Source organism: Eptatretus burgeri, chromosome 11 (assembly GCF_056783735.1).
Source record: "Eptatretus burgeri isolate ZD-2024b chromosome 11, Ebu_testis_v1, whole genome shotgun sequence".
In the NCBI taxonomy this organism is placed as follows: Eukaryota; Metazoa; Chordata; class Myxini; order Myxiniformes; family Myxinidae; genus Eptatretus; species Eptatretus burgeri.
The window spans coordinates 6,128,739-6,152,478 of NC_140971.1; the positions used below are offsets into that span (position 1 = coordinate 6,128,739).

General features: G+C 47.4%; 1 protein-coding gene across 4 annotated transcripts; it reads left to right on the forward strand.

Annotated features, from left to right (window-relative positions):
- Nucleotides 1–1,954: 1,954 nt before the first annotated feature.
- On the forward strand, nucleotides 1,955–23,561 carry LOC147016388 (calsyntenin-1-like). 4 transcript variants are annotated; one of them, XM_085847810.1, is made up of 19 exons: nucleotides 1,955–2,554; nucleotides 5,614–5,736; nucleotides 5,905–6,100; nucleotides 12,589–12,851; nucleotides 14,492–14,647; nucleotides 14,737–14,922; nucleotides 15,121–15,215; nucleotides 15,358–15,475; nucleotides 15,791–15,912; nucleotides 16,254–16,416; nucleotides 16,692–16,730; nucleotides 17,312–17,472; nucleotides 17,780–17,907; nucleotides 18,828–19,060; nucleotides 19,174–19,338; nucleotides 19,526–19,671; nucleotides 21,023–21,134; nucleotides 21,254–21,435; nucleotides 21,550–23,561. In XM_085847810.1, the coding sequence occupies exons 1-19, from the start codon at nucleotides 2,455–2,457 to the stop codon at nucleotides 21,757–21,759; spliced, it is 2,898 nt and encodes a 965-aa protein (XP_085703936.1). In that variant the 5' UTR covers nucleotides 1,955–2,454; the 3' UTR covers nucleotides 21,760–23,561. The 4 variants fall into 4 exon arrangements, with proteins under 4 accessions (XP_085703936.1, XP_085703938.1, XP_085703935.1 ...); XM_085847809.1 differs by having other exon boundaries at nucleotides 1,967–2,554; nucleotides 17,759–17,907; XM_085847812.1 differs by lacking the exon at nucleotides 16,692–16,730 and having other exon boundaries at nucleotides 1,965–2,554.
- Nucleotides 23,562–23,740: the final 179 nt, after the last annotated feature.

Genomic DNA, 23,740 nt, shown 5'->3' on the forward strand with positions numbered 1-23,740 from the left:
CCGACTCGGGTCCGGCGTAACTGAGCGGGAGTTACCAGAGCCGCGCCGGTCCCAATGACAAATTACTGCACAAACGGCCTTACTCCCTCTCAAGCCCACACCGTGCTGGGTCAATGAAAGAAAACACGGAGAACGAACTGGAACATTTAACACGGGGTTTATATATAATGGGGAGAGGATGACAAAGAGCAGAGTTATCTGAATAAAAGAAATGCAATTTACAATGAACACAGGTACTTCACAGTCTCTACTTGTAGGACGGGCGCCACACACACACACACACACACACACACACACACACACACACACACACACACACACACACACACACACACACACACACACACACACACACACACACACACACACACACACACACACACACACACACACACACACACACACACACACACACACACACGAAATGGAGCTGGTTGGTCTTTATTTGACCCTTCAGCTTGGGAAGGAAGGCGAGCTGAGGGTAAGAGTTCAGTCGGGCACCTTTCCGCCTCGTGCAGTCTGGTCGAGACGAGCTGGTTCGGGGGGGAACTCGAACCCACACCTTCGTCGCCGCACCAAGCACCAGGGACCGGGAATGACGCAACAGATGCCAGCCAGTACGAGAACGGATGAGACGACACGAGCACTTGCGGGCAAGACGAGGGCAAACAAGGCGACGAGGCTTCTTCCTTTTGCCAGCCGGATCGCCCCCACTATTATTCATTCCTCACGTGAGGTGGGAGGGGTCCGTCCTGAGGTAACTCGCCTCCTCATTGGACGGGGGCGTGTCGGGGTGTCTCGGTGGCCCGCCCCTCCCAAAGAGGCTCTGTCGTTGTTTCTATTTTTGCATATGCACTGCCGAAGTGAGTACTGGTATTCTGGCTTCCCATTGGCTGGAGGAAATGCTCCATGCCCTTCTTCAGAGCGGAGCCTCCATCTGAGGCGATGGAAGCTCTGCCCACGCCTTCAGCCAAAACCACGTGGGCAATGGAGTCGGTGTGCAAAGAGGTGGAGGATTGATTTGTTTGAGAGGAAGATTTAAAGATGTTAAAAAACCTGACTATAAAAGAAACCCGCAGCACACACATGAAATTAACCAACTAGACAGAAGGACGGGACCCTAACTATAAACACATACTTATCGAGATAACTGAGCTACGGGGACCGCTGACTGTATGTGTGCAAAAGGCTTCCAGATTCGTAACAGTGGTAATTACACTGCACAGGAAGTAGTAAGTACACTGTACAGGAAGTAGTAAGTACACTGTACAGGAAGTAGTAATTACACTGTGCAGGAAGTACTAAGTACACTGTACAGGAAGTAGTAATTACACTGCACAGGAAGTACTCAGTACACTGCACAGGAAGTACTAAGCACACTGCACAGGAAGTACTAAGTACACTGCACAGGAAGTACACTGTACAGGAAGTACTAAGCACACTACAGGAAGTACAAAGTACACTGTACAGGAAGTACACTGTACAGGAAGTACTAAGTACACTGCACAGGAAGTACTAAGCACACTACAGGAAGTACAAAGTACACTGTACAGGAAGTACTAAATACACTGTACAGTAAGTACTAAGTACACTGTACAGGAAGTACTAAATACACTGTACAGTAAGTACTAAGTACACTGTACAGGAAGTAGTAAGTACACTGTACAGGGAGTACAAAGTACACTGTACAGGAAGTACTAACTACACTGTACAGGAAGTACTAAGTACACTGTACAGGAAGTAGTAAGTACACTGTACAGGAAGTAGTAAGTACACTGTACAGGAAGTAGTAAGTACACTGTACCGGTACAGTGCAGACAAATCTAGTTTTCACGTAACTAAGTTGAAAAAAGACCGATCATTAACCCCCGCCCCCACATGCACCGTGACCGGATGTCCGCCGAACACAACACAGCGGGTATCCGCCCAAGTGGTGGCAAAATTCCTCCAATCGTTTGTCCGTGTCATTGTTGAACGGGTGTCCGCTGGTTGAGGGGGGGGGAGATGCATTACAAAACCGATTTGTATTTGATTGAAATGTCCAGACAAAGCAGGTTCCCGGTACGAGGGTCCATCAAAGACAAGGCCTTGTGGAGAATTGAACTTTATTATCCGGAGCTCGTTCGGTTTTATGAAAAGCGCGTAATTGCGTCATCCATCGCCGCACAAGTTTCATGCGTGTGGCGTCATTACGTTCAGGCAATGTTTTTCGCTTCTGGTGACGTGCTGACGTCAGCGCGCAGAGCTGCAGCGCATTGCGACGAGAGGCGGAGTGCCCGGCGTTGACTGTGAAAACGAGGCACGCGCGGCAAAGCGAACCGACATTCCGAAGGAAAATTTATCCCAAGAGCTTCAGAGGAAGAAAAGGAGGAAGAGAAGGGGAAGGAGGAATCCAGAGCGGAGGAGCCCGAGGAGCCCCCTCCCCTCCCCCATCGGCTCGTGCCTGCTCGGAGAATGCGGCACGCGGCGACCTCGCTGTCTCCCTCGCGCCTCCTCTTCACGCTCGGGATCCTCGTCGTTGTTCCGTCCTCTCGTTCCTTGGGGACCGCGAAAGGTGCGGATGCTTCCACCTAGTGAATGGTGATCAGGCATCATGATGATGATAGTTTGTTCTGATCGTGGTGAGAGGTTTTGGTGATGACGAGGATGAGGGATACTGGTGGTGGTGGTGGTGGTGGTGGTGATGATGATGATCGTGGTGAGGAGTAGTGATGATATTGGGAGGTTGACTGTGGTGGTGATGATAATATTGGTAGTTGATGGCAGCGACAATGGTGGTGAGAGGTTACGGTGGTTGTGGTTGTGGTGAGTGATCCGGGGGTGGTGGTGATGATTATGATTGTGGTGAGAGGGTTTGATGGTTGATGATTATGATTGTGGTGGTGTGATCCAGTGGTGGTGCTGTTGATTATGATGGTGAGAGGTTTTGATGATGATAGTGATGATCATACTGTTAGGGTGCCTGTGGTGGTGAGAGGTTATGGTGGTTGTGGTTGCGGTGGTGTTGATTATGATTGTGGTGAGAGGTTTTTTTTTTGGGTGATGATTATGATTGTGGTGGTGTGATCCGGTGGTGGTGCTGCTGATTATGATGGTGAGAGGTTTTGATGATGATTATGATAGTGAGGATCATACTGTTAGGGTGTCTGTGGTGGTGAGAGGTTGTGGTGGTGATGATTATGATTGTGGTGATGTGATCCGGTGGTGGTGCTGCTGATTATGATGGTGAGAGGTTTTGATAATGATGATGATAGTGATGATCATACTGTTCGGGTGCCTGTGGTGGTGAGAGGTTATGGTGGTTGTGGTTGTGGTGATGATTATGATTGTGTTGAGAGGTTTTGATCGGTGATGATTATGATTGTGGTGCTGTGATCCGGTGGTGGTGCTGCTGATTATGATGGTGAGAGGTTTTGATGATGATTATGATAGTGAGGATCATACTGTTAGGGTGTCTGTGGTGGTGAGAGGTTGTGGTGGTGATGATTATGATTGTGGTGATGTGATCCGGTGGTGGTGCTGCTGATTATGATGGTGAGAGGTTTTGATAATGATGATGATAGTGATGATCATACTGTTCGGGTGCCTGTGGTGGTGAGAGGTTATGGTGGTTGTGGTTGTGGTGATGATTATGATTGTGTTGAGAGGTTTTGATCGGTGATGATTATGATTGTGGTGCTGTGATCCGGTGGTGGTGCTGCTGATTATGATGGTGAGAGGTTTTGATGATGATTATGAGAGTGAGGATCATACTGTTAGGGTGCCTTTGGTGGTGAGAGGTTGTGGTGGTGATGATTATGATCATGTGAGGTTTTGATGATGATGATAGTGATGATTATACTGTTTGGGTGCCTGTGGTGGTGATGTTTATGATTGTGGTGGTGTGATCCGGTGGTGGTGCTGATGATTATGATTGTGGTGAGAGGTTTTGGTGGGTGATGATTATGATTGTGGTGGTGTGATCCGGTGGTGGTGCTGATGATGATGATAGTGATGATCATACTGTTTGGATGCCTGTGGTGGTGAGAGGTTATGGTGGTTGTAGTGGTGGTGATGATTATAATTGTGGTGAGAGGTTTTGGGGGATGATGATTATTATTGTGGTGAGAGGTTTTGATTGGTGATGATTATGATTGTGGTGGTGTGATCTGGTGGCGGTGCTGCTGATTATGATGGTGAGAGGTTTTGATGATGATTATGATAGTGAGGATCATACTGTTAGGGTGCCTTTGGTGGTGAGAGGTTGTGGTGGTGATGATTATGATTGTGGTGGTGATGATTATGATCGTGTGAGGTTTTGATGATGATGATGATAGTGATGATGATCAGACTGTTCGGGTGCCTGTGGTGGTGATATGGGGATGTAGGATGACCGCCATCACTCCGCACACATGAACGGACGGACCCATGTGATCATGTACTAATCATGGATGAATAGTGTGTGATGCCCACGTGGAGTGGAACGTGCGCTGTGTGTTAAAGGTCAGTTGGTCACGCTACGCCCAGTCGACAGCTGGTTGTATAAATAATAAATAAATAAATGATTCGTACACAGTAAGGACGCACTCGTGCCAGAAGGTGCCAGAAGAAGGCGATTCGCATGGACGTGACGCATTTGATTACATAATTTAATTAATCATCACCATGTTTGTTCGGATAACACGTGGTACAATTTGCATCTTATCGCTCCCACAATGCACCATTATACTTCAAATATACTTCTAACACAAACTACGCGTGACCCGTTTACTTGACCTTGTAACTTATGAAACGCCAGTTGCATCACGGTTGATGTCGTCGCGTGACTTTGATGATCTCGTGCCATAAGGATCTGAGCTATGACGTCATTACGTGCACTCATGATCATGTTACAACGTACCACTCGCTCTCACTCTGCATCATCACCTGTGTGACCGTGTTCCAGCGGTGAGTAATCGGTTTAATGAGTAAGAACTTGAATACAGGGAGGACGATGATGTCGTCGAACCACCGTAGGTCGGTGATCGACCCGGAGTGATTTATCATTTATTTATTTACCGTGCACTCTCGTGATAGCAGGTCGACCATTTGGGCAAGATCTGCGGGTAAAGGTGCACCGTCGGCCTGACAGCAGCTCCGGTCAATTTGGCCGGCCACACAGCCGGCGTCCACCCTGAGACGGACACATGCTGGGTTCGTTGGTTCTGTATTCGTCAATGAACTCCGAGTACGATCCATCGAAGCGGTTCATGTGAGTACATCCCGAAAGAGAAACAAAATGCTCCGTCACTCGTCTCCGTGAGATCACCGAGTCAGTCGGTTACGGACACGTCCACGTACCAACTCGGTAAGGTAACGCCTCGAGTCCGCAAGGTGACGGCGCAAAAGCCGATACTTTGCCCTTGTATCTCCGTGACGTGCTCCGGGACCCTTGAAATTGTCAGGACGTGGCGCCACTCGCAGCACTCTCGGTGAAAGTGCCCTCCATCAATTTAATCCCCCCCCGCCCCACCCCCGGGTGCTTTTGCACCTCATCGGATCATTCTTGTGAAGGATTCGGATAACGAGCAGCACGGGATTGGCTGATATGGAGGCGACAATGTAACTGTCGCTATGTGTTTGTGCTCCCTGCAGTAAATCGTCACAAACCGTGGATCGAGGAGCTCTACCATGGCGTCGTCACGGAAAATGAAGAGGAGGTCTTGCTTAGCCCTCCGCTGGTCGCCATGGACCATGATGCACCGACTCCCTATGCTGGTACAAAACTCTCAACTAATAGTGTGTCAGTAAGAGGGGAGGGAGTGGATTGGGGGAGGACGAGGTGTGTACTTGTCCTAAAGGGAAGGATGTGGTTGTTGTCGATCAAGTGACGAGTCAGGGTGAAATGTGGAGCTATAACCACACGAACATGGTTGTGTCCACCAGGGGAGATCTGTGGATTCCGCGTGCTGGGTGCCGGAACACCTTTTGAAGGGGTCGTGGTGAACAGCTCCACGGGCGAGGGTGTCCTGAGGGCACGACCGGGCCTCGACTGTGAGAGCAAAACCGAGTACGAGTTCGGAATTCAGGCGTTGGACTGTGGGGAGGACGGTCAGCACCGACGCCAACGGAAGTCTCACCGGTGAGGAGGACGTTGGGTGTGCCATGGAGGATGAGGTTGTGGGACATTGGTAAACCTGATGGTTAACAAGCAGGACTGCTGTGTTTATTGCAATACGTTGGAGAGCAGACAACAGAATGTTCTGATCATGGGAGGTAAAGATCTCGCTTCTGTAAACCAGAGTGTCCCATTCCAAATAAGACCTTGTTTGGTGTTAACCTGCGTGTCCCATTCCAAATAAGACCTTGTTGGTGTTAACCTGCGTGTCCCATTCCAAATAAGACCTTGTTTGGTGTTAACCTGCGTGTCCCATTCCAAATAAGACCTTGTTGGTGTTAACCTGCGTGTCCCATTCCAAATAAGACATTGTTGGTGTTAACCTGCGTGTCCCATTCCAAATAAGACCTTGTTGGTGTTAACCTGCGTGTCCCATTCCAAATAAGACCTTGTTGGTGTTAACCTGCGTGTCCCATTCCAAATAAGACCTTGTTTGGTGTTAACCTGCGTGTCCCATTCCAAATAAGACCTTGTTTGGTGTTAACCTGCGTGTCCCATTCCAAATAAGACCTTGTTTGGTGTTAACCTGCGTGTCCCATTCCAAATAAGACCTTGTTTGGTGTTAACCTGCGTGTCCCATTCCAAATAAGACCTTGTTTGGTGTTAACCTGCGTGTCCCATTCCAAATAAGACCTTGTTTGGTGTTAACCTGCGTGTCCCATTCCAAATAAGACCTTGTTTGGTGTTAACCTGCGTGTCCCATTCCAAATAAGACCTTGTTGGTGTTAACATGCGTGTCCCATTCCAAATAAGACCTCGTTGGTGTTAACCTGCGTGTCCCATTCCAAATAAGACCTCGTTGGTGTTAACCTGCGTGTCCCATTCCAAATAAGACCTTGTTGGTGTTAACCTGCGTGTCCCATTCCAAATAAGACATTGTTGGTGTTAACCTGCGTGTCCCATTCCAAATAAGACCTTGTTGGTGTTAACCTGCGTGTCCCATTCCAAATAAGACCTTGTTGGTGTTAACCTGCGTGTCCCATTCCAAATAAGACCTTGTTGGTGTTAACCTGCGTGTCCCATTCCAAATAAGACCTTGTTGGTGTTAACCTGCGTGTCCCATTCCAAATAAGACCTTGTTTGGTGTTAACCTGCGTGTCCCATTCCAAATAAGACCTTGTTGGTGTTAACCTGCGTGTCCCATTCCAAATAAGACCTTGTTTGGTGTTAACCTGCGTGTCCCATTCCAAATAAGACCTTGTTGGTGTTAACCTGCGTGTCCCATTCCAAATAAGACCTTGTTTGGTGTTAACCTGCGTGTCCCATTCCAAATAAGACCTTGTTGGTGTTAACCTGCATGTCCCATTCCAAATAAGACCTTGTTTGGTGTTAACCTGCGTGTCCCATTCCAAATAAGACCTTGTTTGGTGTTAACCTGCGTGTCCCATTCCAAATAAGACCTTGTTTGGTGTTAACCTGCGTGTCCCATTCCAAATAAGACCTTGTTGGTGTTAACCTGCGTGTCCCATTCCAAATAAGACCTTGTTGGTGTTAACCTGCGTGTCCCATTCCAAATAAGACCTTGTTGGTGTTAACCTGCGTGTCCCATTCCAAATAAGACCTTGTTGGTGTTAACCTGCGTGTCCCATTCCAAATAAGACCTTGTTGGTGTTAACCTGCGTGTCCCATTCCAAATAAGACCTTGTTGGTGTTAACCTGCGTGTCCCATTCCAAATAAGACCTTGTTGGTGTTAACCTGCGTGTCCCATTCCAAATAAGACCTTGTTGGTGTTAACCTGCGTGTCCCATTCCAAATAAGACCTTGTTTGGTGTTAACCTGCGTGTCCCATTCCAAATAAGACCTTGTTGGTGTTAACCTGCGTGTCCCATTCCAAATAAGACCTTGTTGGTGTTAACCTGCGTGTCCCATTCCAAATAAGACCTTGTTGGTGTTAACCTGCGTGTCCCATTCCAAATAAGACCTTGTTGGTGTTAACCTGCGTGTCCCATTCCAAATAAGACCTTGTTGGTGTTAACCTGCGTGTCCCATTCCAAATAAGACCTTGTTGGTGTTAACCTGCGTGTCCCATTCCAAATAAGACCTTGTTGGTGTTAACCTGCGTGTCCCATTCCAAATAAGACCTTGTTGGTGTTAACCTGCGTGTCCCATTCCAAATAAGACCTTGTTGGTGTTAACCTGCGTGTCCCATTCCAAATAAGACCTTGTTGGTGTATACCTGCGTGTCCCATTCCAAATAAGACCTTGTTGGTGTTAACCTGCGTGTCCCATTCCAAATAAGACGTTGTTTGGTGTTAACCTGCGTGTCCCATTCCAAATAAGACCTTGTTTGGTGTTAACCTGCGTGTCCCATTCCAAATAAGACCTTGTTGGTGTTAACCTGCGTGTCCCATTCCAAATAAGACCTTGTTGGTGTTAACCTGCGTGTCCCATTCCAAATAAGACCTTGTTTGGTGTTAACCTGCGTGTCCCATTCCAAATAAGACCTTGTTGGTGTTAACCTGCGTGCCCCATTCCAAATAAGACCTTGTTTGGTGTTAACCTGCGTGTCCCATTCCAAATAAGACCTTGTTTGGTGTTAACCTGCGTGTCCCATTCCAAATAAGACCTTGTTTGGTGTTAACCTGCGTGTCCCATTCCAAATAAGACCTTGTTTGGTGTTAACCTGCGTGTCCCATTCCAAATAAGACCTTGTTTGGTGTTAACCTGCGTGTCCCATTCCAAATAAGACCTTGTTGGTGTTAACATGCGTGTCCCATTCCAAATAAGACCTCGTTGGTGTTAACCTGCGTGTCCCATTCCAAATAAGACCTCGTTGGTGTTAACCTGCGTGTCCCATTCCAAATAAGACCTTGTTGGTGTTAACCTGCGTGTCCCATTCCAAATAAGACATTGTTGGTGTTAACCTGCGTGTCCCATTCCAAATAAGACCTTGTTGGTGTTAACCTGCGTGTCCCATTCCAAATAAGACCTTGTTGGTGTTAACCTGCGTGTCCCATTCCAAATAAGACCTTGTTGGTGTTAACCTGCGTGTCCCATTCCAAATAAGACCTTGTTGGTGTTAACCTGCGTGTCCCATTCCAAATAAGACCTTGTTGGTGTTAACCTGCGTGTCCCATTCCAAATAAGACCTTGTTTGGTGTTAACCTGCGTGTCCCATTCCAAATAAGACCTTGTTGGTGTTAACCTGCGTGTCCCATTCCAAATAAGACCTTGTTTGGTGTTAACCTGCGTGTCCCATTCCAAATAAGACCTTGTTGGTGTTAACCTGCGTGTCCCATTCCAAATAAGACCTTGTTTGGTGTTAACCTGCGTGTCCCATTCCAAATAAGACCTTGTTGGTGTTAACCTGCATGTCCCATTCCAAATAAGACCTTGTTTGGTGTTAACCTGCGTGTCCCATTCCAAATAAGACCTTGTTTGGTGTTAACCTGCGTGTCCCATTCCAAATAAGACCTTGTTTGGTGTTAACCTGCGTGTCCCATTCCAAATAAGACCTTGTTGGTGTTAACCTGCGTGTCCCATTCCAAATAAGACCTTGTTGGTGTTAACCTGCGTGTCCCATTCCAAATAAGACCTTGTTGGTGTTAACCTGCGTGTCCCATTCCAAATAAGACCTTGTTGGTGTTAACCTGCGTGTCCCATTCCAAATAAGACCTTGTTGGTGTTAACCTGCGTGTCCCATTCCAAATAAGACCTTGTTGGTGTTAACCTGCGTGTCCCATTCCAAATAAGACCTTGTTGGTGTTAACCTGCGTGTCCCATTCCAAATAAGACCTTGTTGGTGTTAACCTGCGTGTCCCATTCCAAATAAGACGTTGTTTGGTGTTAACCTGCGTGTCCCATTCCAAATAAGACCTTGTTTGGTGTTAACCTGCGTGTCCCATTCCAAATAAGACCTTGTTGGTGTTAACCTGCGTGTCCCATTCCAAATAAGACCTTGTTGGTGTTAACCTGCGTGTCCCATTCCAAATAAGACCTTGTTGGTGTTAACCTGCGTGTCCCATTCCAAATAAGACCTTGTTGGTGTTAACCTGCGTGTCCCATTCCAAATAAGACCTTGTTGGTGTTAACCTGCGTGTCCCATTCCAAATAAGACCTTGTTGGTGTTAACCTGCGTGTCCCATTCCAAATAAGACCTTGTTGGTGTTAACCTGCGTGTCCCATTCCAAATAAGACCTTGTTGGTGTTAACCTGCGTGTCCCATTCCAAATAAGACCTTGTTGGTGTTAACCTGCGTGTCCCATTCCAAATAAGACCTTGTTGGTGTTAACCTGCGTGTCCCATTCCAAATAAGACCTTGTTTGGTGTTAACCTGCGTGTCCCATTCCAAATAAGACCTTGTTGGTGTTAACCTGCGTGTCCCATTCCAAATAAGACCTTGTTTGGTGTTAACCTGCGTGTCCCATTCCAAATAAGACCTTGTTTGGTGTTAACCTGCGTGTCCCATTCCAAATAAGACCTTGTTTGGTGTTAACCTGCGTGTCCCATTCCAAATAAGACCTTGTTTGGTGTTAACCTGCGTGTCCCATTCCAAATAAGACCTTGTTTGGTGTTAACCTGCGTGTCCCATTCCAAATAAGACCTTGTTGGTGTTAACCTGCGTGTCCCATTCCAAATAAGACCTTGTTTGGTGTTAACCTGCGTGTCCCATTCCAAATAAGACCTTGTTGGTGTTAACCTGCGTGTCCCATTCCAAATAAGACCTTGTTTGGTGTTAACCTGCGTGTCCCATTCCAAATAAGACCTTGTTTGGTGTTAACCTGCGTGTCCCATTCCAAATAAGACCTTGTTTGGTGTTAACCTGCGTGTCCCATTCCAAATAAGACCTTGTTTGGTGTTAACCTGCGTGTCCCATTCCAAATAAGACCTTGTTGGTGTTAACCTGCGTGTCCCATTCCAAATAAGACCTTGTTGGTGTTAACCTGCGTGTCCCATTCCAAATAAGACCTTGTTGGTGTTAACCTGCGTGTCCCATTCCAAATAAGACCTTGTTGGTGTTAACCTGCGTGTCCCATTCCAAATAAGACCTTGTTGGTGTTAACCTGCGTGTCCCATTCCAAATAAGACGTTGTTGGTGTTAACCTGCGTGTCCCATTCCAAATAAGACCTTGTTGGTGTTAACCTGCGTGTCCCATTCCAAATAAGACCTTGTTGGTGTTAACCTGCGTGTCCCATTCCAAATAAGACCTTGTTGGTGTTAACCTGCGTGTCCCATTCCAAATAAGACCTTGTTGGTGTTAACCTGCGTGTCCCATTCCAAACGTCCCAAAACGTTAATGGTTTTTCTCGACTCGTGCGTCTGACCGTGAGGATCGCCCGAGTCCTGCTGTTTGTTTGTTTGTTTGTTTGTTTGTTATGTCGAGGACACTGATGCAAACTGTGTTCGATTCCCTCCGATCCACGGGATTGTCGTCTTGACAGTGCACTGCTCCCACACATATCATGGGACGTCTTCCCTCTGTGCTTTTCCTGCAGCCTCATTGCGGTGCTTTCGGAGCCATCCACGGTTTCTATGGTGACATGCATTTTAAACTCCCCTGTGGATTGGGATGAGTGTGTGGGGGGGGAGGGGGGGGTCGGGGGAATGTTACATAATGCCCTTCTGTCTTGGCATTTGGGATGATGTCATTAAGTGAGCTCATTTGTAAAACAGCTTTTAACAATGAAAGGGTTTGAACATTGAAGTGTGACTGTTATATATATATATATATATTTTTATATAATTTCCAGCCAAATCATGACGAGAGTGATACCGGTTAATTAACTCCTTAATGTTCTCGAGCACATTTAATGTATTATTATGGAAGGTTTTGCTTTGCTTTCCAGAGTTCCACCTTCGATAAGCCATCCATTGTCCCCCACCGAACACCGTGATGTTTCATTCCATGTGCTTGGGATAAAATGTGCATTAATTAATTAATAACTATCGGTAATCAAATAATAATAATAATAATGATGATGAAACATAAACTGTTCAGCCTGGCAGAGGCATGCACTCTACTAAGTGCCGTTCTCGTTCCACCCACCCACCCCCCCCCTCCCAAATGTCATCAACTAGATCAAAGTGAATTAGGATTTTTACCCAAAACGCTGTCACGTTCATCATGTTTTTAAACACTAAACACTGAGCACAATCTTCTGGAGCAGGCCATTCCATTTCATGTTTTCGTCCCACATTGAGTGTTTCGAGTGCTGCAAGTTATGCGTTGGCTTAACAGCCACCACCACCATCTCCCCCACCTTTGTAAGTGATGAAGAATGTATTTAAAAATTTGATTTTTAATCATCGTTCTATGGGTGTACGGATGGAGAAACTATGAATCGTGGTGCAAGTGCTAATGATGAAGAAGATATAGGTTTGTGGGTTTTTTTTTTTTTTTGAGTGCCAGGAGCAATAGCTTTCCGGTTCATCGTTAACAGTTTAGCCTCTGCCTTGCAATCTCCATTTACATGATCCACCCCCTCGTCGCCACCCTCCGCCCCAATGCAGAGCCACGGTGCGTGTGCAGGTACAGGATGTGAACGAGTTCGTTCCCAAGTTCACGCAGCCCGTATACGAGGTGACGCTGTTAAAAAAGGAGACCGGAGACGAACCGGACACCAGTGAGCCCGAGAACAAGGGGTCTGCGGGCCGAGGGGACGCCGTTGTCCTGCGAGTGGAAGCAACCGACGGCGACTGCTCACCACAGTTTGGCCAGATCTGTGGCTATGAGATCCTCACCCCCGGTTCACCATTCTCCATCGACATGGACGGTGAATCACATTCTATGGCTATGACTGTATGTGTCCAATTATTTAAATGCGTTTGTATGCCGTGTCATTATCTGTTATAGCAGGGTATTGTAACTGGTTAGTTGTATACTATATGCCATTAAAAAACAAGGACAAATGTGTCCAAGAGCCGCGTCCGAAAGGCAATAACAACTACCGATATTTCGTCAGGTGCCTTGATGGAGCCAATAGCGTGACCCGTCATGGAGGCTCCTGTTCATGACGAGAAAAATCGTGTATTTATGAAATTACAACACATTAAATGGAATAATCTTTAAATAGTGACGTGAACTTTTCGAAACTTTAAAGCAAATGTCTGAATATATATATTAAAAGTTCATGATAGACGCTCTCAAAAGGCACCCTCAATGCGAGGATGTGTACAGGTGTTTAGTATTTTAGGGAGATCCGGATCCTGTATATAGAAGAGCCGCGTCCTAAAGGTTTTGTCTTCACCAGAAGAAGAAGAAGAAGAAGGAGGAAGCGTGTTTGCAGTACTCTGAGCAGTTTTAAACAGATCGTGTAGATGGGTCATGCTGATGTATCGGTCCTGAGTGGGAGTCGTTATCCAGGGGCGTCCACCTCTTGGCATATCTCTTGATGATCGAGTGGCTTCATGACGTTTTCTGAGATCCTCAACAGTTCCTCTCTTCACGTTAAAGAGCCTTGCAATACGGCTCATGGAAGACCCTGGTTGAAGGTGTCCAGTGATTTGATTCCTCTCATTTTCTGACAGACGTGGTATTGTAGTGGATCGTTACCTCTGTTGCCGAAGGTGGACAGAGGTTATGTTTTCGCTGCTGTTTGTCTCTGTTTGTGAGTGGGATATCTCAAAAAGTTATTGATGGATTCGGATGGAATTTGGTGGACAGGTTGTGTGTGTGACAAGGGTTAATTGATTCGAATTTGGTGAGGATCCTGATCGAGATATGAGAATTTAAAAAAAAATTTCAAGTCATTCTTCACCAGTGAGATATGGGGCTAAAAAAAAAAACTACATGTAGCATGAAATCTCGAAATGTTGTTGACAGGTATGACAAAACTTGGTGGATGAGTTGAGTAGGTGACAAGAACAAGTCGATTTAGATTGTGGTTTCGATCCTGATGCACCTCCGGCCTATCAAGTGAGATATAAATCATAAACTGTTCAGCCTGGCAGAGGTTTTCATTTAACCGAGTGCCATTGTAGTTAAATAATGTAATCGTTTTTTTATTATTATTATTATTATTATTATTATTATTATTATGATGATCCACACACTGGTGTCTCTGAGAGACTGTTTAGAATTTGCTAAGAATGCCTCGTGTCACCTCTAAACACCCCAGGGTGCTTGAGTTACATGTGCTCAACGATTGTTGTGTGACGCAAAAAACATGACGTGAAAACTTTCAATCAGGTGTTCTCCACATCCCTCGTGCCAAAAAAAGCACTTGGAATGAACGCTGGACAGTTCTTCAACAATTACTTGATCAATTCTACACGTTTGGTTTTGTAACATGGCAGAGAGTCTCTGATTGGTTGTGAAAAGCCCATGATGTAATGCGAATGCGTTTATAAACTGACGATGGTTTGGCTTTCATCTCTCAGGGTTTTGGTGAGATGAGGTGGCTGTTTATTGCAGGGAACGTGAGGGTATCAGGCCTGCTACCCGACGCCGATGGCTCAGAGCGCACGATGGAGTTTATCGTTACGGCGTTTGACTGCGGGAAGCGACGGGCCCAGCGAGATGCCATCGTACGCATTCACATCCGTGCCCCTTGCCGTCACGGCTGGCAAGGTGAGGTTCACCAGACGGGCCTATGGTATCTTATTGGAGCAAAGTACCATGGCGAGAGCTTTCGCCCCCTTACTGTGCACCACACTCAGGATGGAGTGACACCATCGAGTACCCGGCTGGTGGTGGGGCACTTCCCCTCTTCCCGGGAATTGCCCTCGAAACCTGCCAAACCTCACCAACTAGCCTACAGGCATCTGTTGCCGTGGAAACTGGAGTGGGAGGACGGACGTGTGATCGAGACACCTATTCAGAACTTTCCCGCCGGCGCCTCTGTGGTAAGACCTTGTTCATGATTACTACCTAACCTTTGTGACTCTTGAGTTGGTTCCCTTGATATCCCTTCCTCTCTTCAATCTCCCGACTTTGCCACTTTCTACGATGGGTCTCCCTCTTCCCTCCCCTCCTCGTTGCTTCCGATTCATTCCAACCAACACTGTTCTCGCATTGCCCTTTGACCCCCCCCCCCAACTCAGATGCAGCCTCGGGTGCTGTTGAGCTACTTCAGGCTGCCAGCAACCATAGCTCCAAGCTTCCCTCGTCCTCCAGGCATCACTTCGAAGGCAGTGAGGTCAGAGTTAACTTCTTGTGTATCGGACACTCGTAGGTGGCAATAGTCTCATTAAACGGATGAATAACATCCAAACAATCGTAATATTTGTCCCTGCACAAGTCATTATAAATGTGCATCTGCCGTACTTCGCCCTACCTAGGCATTTATGTTGAACCAGGCGTTGAACCTGTCTGGAGCATTCTCTCTGTCTGTATGGCTGCGTCACCGTTCCGGGGGAGATGCGAGGGAAGCCATCATTTGTGAGGGTGACAGGACAGGTGACTATTTCCACCTTCACACAGTTTAGAACTCGCTCACCCTCAACACAACTACCATAGTTTTGCTTCGGTCTTAACCTTGAATGATTGGTCGTGGATTTTATTTGGAGCAGGAGGGAATAGGTGGTGGGGGGGAGAGGGATGTGCGTTGTAAAGGCCTTGATAGGGTAGGATTTGTCCAGAGGGACCAAGGGTCAGCTGGGAGGAGGTAAGCTGGTTCAGCAGAAGTTGTGCTTCTCATAGAGTGGTGTTTGTGCGACATTCTCAGTAGCGCAGAGTCTCTGTCTGCTCTGTGATGTGGGCCCGTGTGCACAGGCACTGGCATTAGGAAGTTGAGCCTCTTCCTGCACGAGTGTCGTGTAATCTTCTCATTTCGACGTGACGTCATCGAGCAGGGAGGATCGCATCCTGCAGACTTCTACTGGAAACTTGAACAGGTGAACGATGTTCGTCGCTCATTATACTGATAGACGTATTGATCTGGTTTTATTTTTTCACATAATACGTGCAAACCTCTATCTTGAGTCAAGGCTCTCAATACATCCTGTGTATCAACAAGGACGCAATCTCACCCGTCTTCACGTGAAAAACCAAACAAACCCTAGAAGCCTCCATACTTGTGCACAAATGAAACGAGTGAACCCCTTTGGTTGTTGCTCAGACATGTAACCCGACTGGAGGACGGTGCCCTCCACCCGTACTTCCTCAGTTCATCATGTTCCTCGTTACGTGAAATGTTTCCTTCTCGTCAAAGTTCAATTCTTTCTATTCCCGCCAGGCCTGCGACAACGAGTGGCATTTTTACGTTATCAATGTGGACTATCCTGCTGTCACTCTGTTGGTGGACGGCGTATCGTACGACCCGTATCAGGTGTCCAGTGATTGGCCAATCTCTGGGGCAGACCTGGAGACGCAAGTTGTGATTGGTGCTTGCTGGCAAGGTACACATTGTGAAGAAGTATATCCACCTGTCTGATTGATTTACCTCTTTGTCTTTTATCGACTGATTTGTTTATTTATTTATTTATTTGTCTCCCTATTGGTTTTATCGATCTTGGTTGTTTGTGTATACGTATTTGTTTGTCACTTTCCTTATGCCGGCTTGCCAGTGAGCCAGCGACGTAGTCTATCAGTGAAAAAAAAACAAAGATGGATAAACAACATGTACAAGTTCAAAGACCCCCACACCTGACGTTCATGTTTTGGGAATTCCCAGGTAACAGCTCTACTAACCACACCGGGAGACTTCACAAAGGTGACGTCACCTTCCATCTGTGCCATTCCAACTCCAGCATGCCAAATTTGCCATTCGCGTTTTGACATTCCCACACTGCGTGGAGGCAAACCATATTCATTGGCAAATTCATTCTAACCATTATACTTTTGCTTTATGATACGCTTTCCACGACACCGATGAGCAGATATATCTACCGACTTGTCTGGTTGTCCGTGTGTCTTTGTCTGGTTTACTGAATCTCAACCTGCTGGTTGTGGCTTGCCAGCAGATGGAGATCTATCCTGCTTTGACTTTTCCATGGCATTGCTTTTGCTCAAGCCCAGTGTTGTATTATTAAATCTTAGTGCTCGACTTGTAACAAGGTGAAACCCAACTCAAACTCGTCCTGTAAGCAACTCCACCGATTGTTTAAACTGTGCTCTGCCGTGCAGACCCTGCCCCGTGCTCTATCGGGACAATAGCCGTGCGGATTTGGCACTAGACCTGCTGCACGCCTGTGAGTGCTGCTATTGTGACCAAATAATGTGTCCCTCCCTTCACTGCATGTTTTTTTTTTTTTTTTTACTTCTGCACTTTCTTCCCACCATTCATGCGTGCAGGTGGTGAGGCCGCACAGCTTGGAGACTATCTCTATGGTGAGCTGTGGGGACTCTTATTGAGGTCAGGCATCCGGGACTCCCGGCGAGACATTGCCTGTCTTCTCGCCTGTCAAGAAGGCCTTGATTTCTCAGCTTTTGACAGTTTAGGCAGAGGCATGAAGGTTTGTTACAATGTGTGAGTGTGTCATCTGTGGTGTGGAAAAAGGGGGGGGGGGGTATGAAGGCTGTAGTGGTGTGGTTTGGTGGGAAAGAGGCTGTGGCATAGGGGTAAAGGAGAATGCTTCGGGATTGGGGTGCGGACTGTGCTGGTGGAAGGTGTGAGCTGTTTTGTGGTGGGAGGTGCTGGCTGCTTATTGCAGTGTCTGTTATGGAATTCTAAAATTAAGGCCTTTTGATGTATCTTTATCTCATCAACATTCAAACATGATGTGGTACGTCTCATGGCAGGTCCATTTTAACCCCACACAGTCGGTGCTGACCCTTGAAGGTGATGATCCAGAGGCCTTCAGCCGAACTCTGCGCCATGCTGCATATCTAAATTCGCGGTTCTTTCCATCACCTGGGCCACGTCGCGTCACCATCTCGACACAGCTCACGTACGTGCATTTGGCGCTCCAGGTCATCCAGTGAATGTTGGGGTCGAACATTTTGCTCGGTCCATGATGGTATATATCCAGGCCAATTCTCAAACGAATTGGATTTTTCCGCTGGTTACCATCGTTTACTCATGGTCAGATGTCCCATCTGGAGGACCTCTCGCGAAGTATAGTATTTTTACTTTTATTCGTATGCAATCCGACAAGCGGTTGCAGAGAAAAACCGAGCTCACGTTCTGTGTGGACAGACAAACAGACAAAACGGACCCAAATGCAATACCCTCTCCTCTGGCGAGGGTAATAACTGTCTCAGGACTGTTGTATGTCGTAGCATAGGGGGGGCGCCGGCTTCACCGAACCGCAACAAGAAATAAAGATCAGCAACTCAGAATAACCAAATACCCCTTATTTATTAGCTTGGTGTTGGCTTTGTGGCTTGGGTGGCTGGCTTCGGATCCTAGGGTTCTGAGTTTGAGCCCGGTTGGCTGCTTAATTAACACCAGGTGGGGTTGACTCAGCGTGTCATCCTTCCAAGGTCAGCGAAATGAGTACTTGTGCACTGGTAGAGGGGCACAGCATCAGCAGCACAGCCACGCTTCCAACAAATAACAGCTATCCGGCAGCCAAGCCACCACACGCAAGAACAGAACTTATTTATTGTATCGATTTGACATACTTGGTCTCTTCGGTCATCAATTACATCATATTTCCCATCCCTCTGTGCAATGCTGTGTGCTGTGTCCACCTGTACGTCACCTATGAACTTGTAGCATTGTATATTATTGGACAACTAACACACCCACCCCGTTATTCTTGGGTTTTTATCATTATACGGATATTATTTAGGACCGATTATGAAATGTATCCCACAAGTTAACACAATTTATGTGAGTCGGTTTTTTAAAATTCCTTTAACCCAGGTGTGCCCCAGACAGCACCTGCCCATCGGTGCCCCCTGTGTCTGCCTACGTGGTAGTTGGGCGTGCGCCGGAGCCTCAGCTCTGGATTTCCGCCGCTTCTCCTCTCGCTCCCGAAGCTTCCGACCTCGCAGCACCTGGCGGTGTGCCGCTGACTCCAGCGTTGCGCATCCTGAGCTTTCCGCGGATCAATTCGGACATTGAAGCACAAAGTGAAGAGAACAACATGGCTGAAGGTAAGGTTCGAATTGTGATCGGAATGTGAACCTACTGTAGTTTCTCCTCTTTGTGATCTACCTATAAGTGCTGAACCCAAACACGTTTTTCTCCTTTCCAATGACTCGCTAAGGAGAACGGGCTGGGTCGGGGCTGGCGCACAACCTGGAGGCGTGTGAGGTGCTCGCGCAAGGGTCCACATTGGCCTCTCAATATGAGGAGCTGCTACTACTACTGCCTTCTGAACTCGCATCCATGCTCACTTTGCACAGCTCTGCGGAAGGCTTGCTCATAGATGGTGAGGCTTAAGAGTGACAGTCCTCTATGATTGCAGCTGAAGCCTCTTTATTCTTATTTTAAAACACTAGATCACTATTTTTCCTCCATCACGACTGGCTGAAAATGGAGGAACCCAGGTTTGAGTCTTTTGTTTTGATGCTCAATTAAAAAAAGCCATAACCTCAACCATTTTCTCTCTTGTGTAGGGGTTGCCCCCATGGCGGTTTACCAGCAGGCTTTGCGGCATCTGGCCTATCGGAACACTAACCTGCATCACCTGACTCGGCGTTCATTTGTGATTCGCTGCACCGAACTCAGCGGACGTTTCCTTAGCAACGACTTTGTTTTGGAGGTCAGACCAATCCCATTGTCTCTTATTTCCGCATTTCTTGACCTCATCATCCCTCCATTTCATGTTCCTTTGTTTTGTCTCATTTCTATCTCCACCAATAAATGTCAATGTGTGTCAGTGTGTCAGTGTGCCTCCTCGATAACAACAAAACCTTGAAACCTAGCAGCCTGAATTTTTTTGCCGCGTTGCGTAGCTAACGCTGGCTCCAAGAGATCTCCGCGTTGTTCTTCTTCTTGTTCTTCTTCTGGTGAAGACAAAACCTTTCTGGGGGTGAGAATAGGGAGTGAAGCAGGCAGGGAGGCTACATGGAGGTACCTGATGCCCTGAGGCATCTGACGCCCTAAAGGCACCTGTTGCCCTGGGGCACTTGATGCCCTGGAGGCACCCGATGCCCTGGGGCACTTGATGCCCTGGGGCCACCTGATGCCCTGGAGGGACCCGATGCCCTGGGGCACTTGACGCCCTAAAGGCACCTGATGCCCTGGAGGCACCGGATGCCCTGGAGGCACCCGATGACCTGGGGCACTTGATGCCCTGAGGGCACCCGATGCCCTGGGGCCACCTGATGCCCTGGGGGTACCTGATGCCCTGGAGGCACTCGATGCCCTGGAAGCTAGCATAGCAAGGAGATTGACTGGTGGAATGACGTGGCTCTTGGACACATTTGTCCTTGTTTAAGTGATTCTTCACCATTGAGAGATCGGGCTAAACTAATACATGGCACGATATTTCAAAAAGTTGATGAAAAAAGTTGACGGCTTCAGATGAAATTTGGTGGACGTGTTGGGTGTGTGACAAGGAAGAAATGATTCGATTTTGGTGAAGATCCGAATCTGGATCTGGATATGAGTTATTTAATTTTTTTAAAGTGATTTTTCACCATTAAGAGATCGGGCCAAAAACTATAAATAGCATGATATTTCAAAAATGTATTGGGCCCGATATGTTCTCATGGATCAGGTATTGTGTGGTGGAGGTATGCGCTCTACCGAATGCCCTTCAATTTTTTGGAGGTTTTGTGAGGTGCTCTAAAGGGGATCAAAGCAAATCTGGTGAAAAACGTTCCTCTCATCTCACGCTGTCTTCCCTTCCTCCACCCCTCACTCCTTCACCCCTCCTCTCTCCTTTCCCCTCCACCTCTTCACTCTCCCTCTTCCCCCCGCTTTTTCTCCCTCCCCCCTTTAGTACTTCCATCAGTGAAGCGACGGCTGGTATTTGAAAGTAATTAATATAAAAAGACTGTGTTACAGTCTGAGCCTCAATCACTATATAATGTATCCAATGTTGGTATGCCTCCACTTCCTGATTTCACGACCACATAATTTGCTTGTCAACTCTGTCTTTTCAACAGGTGAACCCACTTCATTCTGCCCATTTACCAGGATCCCCCAGCCACCTCATTGCCGAACCTCGTTTAGCCTCAGATGCCGCAGACTCAAACGTGGGTTCCTCAACTACCACCGGTGAGTCCAGAAGATGACCATTGCCATTCTCATTCTTATGCTTTCCTGCACCTGGTCGTGCACTTGGTGTATTGATATGCTGTACCATTGGAACAAGCAGGACCTGTACGTGTCCGCAGTGCTGGGAATATCTGCAGTTGTGGTGGTGGTTGCGGTATGCGTGGTCCTGGGAGCAGTGACACTGGGTGTGGCACGTGTGCGTGCCACTCAGAGAGGTATCGTGCGGACAGGGGCTGAAGGACGCGAGGGGGAGATGGACTGGGACGATTCTGGCCTCACAATCACCGTGAACCCGATGGAGGTATTGCAGTGATCATCGTTTATATTGTTTGATGAAGATAAGTTGTTTTTATCTTTGTACAACTGTTCAAACATTCCCCCTCCCACCTTCCCCCCCCCCTCCTCTCCCACCCAGTCCTGCGAAGAGACTGGAATCAGTGAGGACGAAGTAGGACTGGATGAGGAAAGCAGCGAAGGGGAGGGATATGGGGAAGAAGAAGAAGAGGAAGAGGAAGAAGAGGAAAGTCGGGGGGAGGCAGAAGGGGGTCCAGGACGAGAGGGTCATCTGGGAAGTTCGACCCCGTATGCACAGCTGGAATGGGACGACTCCACGCTTAGTTACTAATTCAGTCTGTCTCTCTGTCAGTCCTCTCCTCCCACTGTCTATCTCCTTCCCCGATGAACCCTCTATGTCTATGACCTTCACCTGACCCCCTAAATCCATAACCAAGCCCAACTGGAAGTCATTTAATCCAGGACCATGGGGACTATCAAAACAAAACCATGAAAATCGTTTAAACAACACGACGTCATTACCTGGCTCTGACGTCATCACTTGGCTACCCTTTGTCCTCAAACATTGCCGAGTTTGCTTTTCTCCAAATGAGCCAGGGCCGAGCATTAACTGCAATGGTCTCGAATGGGATAATTCGGCTCTAGTTTTGGCAGCAAAGCTTTAAATGTTTGCGTGTGTGCATGTGTGTGTGTGTAGGCGTCGGTTTAAGTTTTGCACCGTGCCGGTGCCGTAATTCGTCTTGGATGAACAACTACCTGCTGTAACTTTTTTTTTTTTAGAGTGATACGTCCAGTCTCGAGTTGTGCCCTTCAATGCACCAATTTATTGGGAGAAGTCAATTGTGTCCCAGCGGACATAACGGTACAGGGGTCGAGGTCGAAAAACTCCGGGCGACAGCTGGACCCTCTCGACCTCATTCTGCTGCACCTTTCGCTCTTTTACTACTGAGTAATCGCCACATTCCGTCGTATTTATTTATTGTAATTCTATTCGTCGTGCCGCTCCTTGTAATGATATGAGCAATGTTCACCATGGTTTCGTCCCTAATACCGCTGCTTTAATGGCTCAACTCTGCCCTTTATGGGTCAAACCGAGTTTTCTGGATAAAGATCAGAGTGGTTGGTTGGTAGGTCGGTCAGGCTGGGATAAATTACTTGCTGCACGGTTATCTGCAGGTGGTGAAACGTACCTTTTACCCCCGTTAATGACCCTTTCACTGAACCTGCGGGTTAAACTTTAGTGAGAACCCACCCCAATGCCATCCAGGTGGTGGAGCGATGGGACACTTACCATGACCTAAGCCCGTCGAGCCTGAACCATATTCCATATATCCACCGGGTTAGCCAGGTCCTGAGTAAAGTTAACAAGAAGGTAGTTGTGTGCTGTATCCCTTGCGCTGGTTCGGTGTACCTCGTCAGACGTCTTGGAATTGTGAAGGGTTTGAAGCTTTGGTTTAAAATTCTTCAGTTCTCCATGGCATAGCAGGACTTGAAAGGGAGGGGGGGATTGGATTTCCTCATCTTGTGGATTCCCCCCACACCCCATGCACGCGCTCGTTGTATATTCGCGATGAAAATTAAAACGAGTGTTTGTTGGACACTTTAAACTGTCTGCATCTCCACCATCTGTATGCCCTCACAAACCCTTCCTTCCCTGCAACTGTACATCCGTGCAACACGGCGAGCACATCCATCCATCAATCAATCCATCATGTAATTTCCCATCGTGTTCAGCGCTTGGCGCCACGGCGAAAGGAACGGTTCCTCCCGACTCTTGGGTGACCTTTTGAGGTGGCATTAAAGCCGAGTAGGGGGGGGGGGAAATGGCGCTTTACGGGAGCGAGACATGCCAGCACTGAAGTCATCCGCTGGCGTACCCTTTAGGACTCGTACATAAGGAAGGGGTAGGTGTAGAGGTTCCACGATGCCAGCATGTAAAAATCCATAGCACAACAATGTGTGTAAGTGCGAGGATTAATGACACTGTTTTAAAAGTTGCTGGATGACCTTGTATGCTATTGTGGAGATCAAGCGTCAGATTGAAGGCCTGACTGGGCCTTGTTTGCGATCAATCCACACAATGAAAGAGTTGGCAACCGTAAGCAAGGTATGACAATAAACGTCCTCACTCAAGCTTGCTTGCACGTGTGTTCCATTAGATAACCTTAAATGGTGTATCGTCGGCCTGGTTTAGACACCACGGTCTGGAATGGGGGTAACCCCCTGCTTAGGTGGACGAACCATTCTGTGTTTCAAAACCACATTTGGTGCACGACCTGAGGACATCGTGGATCTCACTCGAGGGGCAAACG

Excerpts from the sequence above, each read along its gene's own strand:
- LOC147016388 (XM_085847809.1), top strand. The coding sequence starts at position 2,455 with ATGCGGCACGCGGCGACCTCGCTGTCTCCCTCGCGCCTCCTCTTCACG. Across the intron at positions 14,923-15,120 it reads TTCCCGCCGGCGCCTCTGTG|ATGCAGCCTCGGGTGCTGTT; the intron begins GTAAGACCTTGT and ends CCCCCAACTCAG. Across the intron at positions 15,216-15,357 it reads ATCACTTCGAAGGCAGTGAG|GCATTTATGTTGAACCAGGC; the intron begins GTCAGAGTTAAC and ends CGCCCTACCTAG.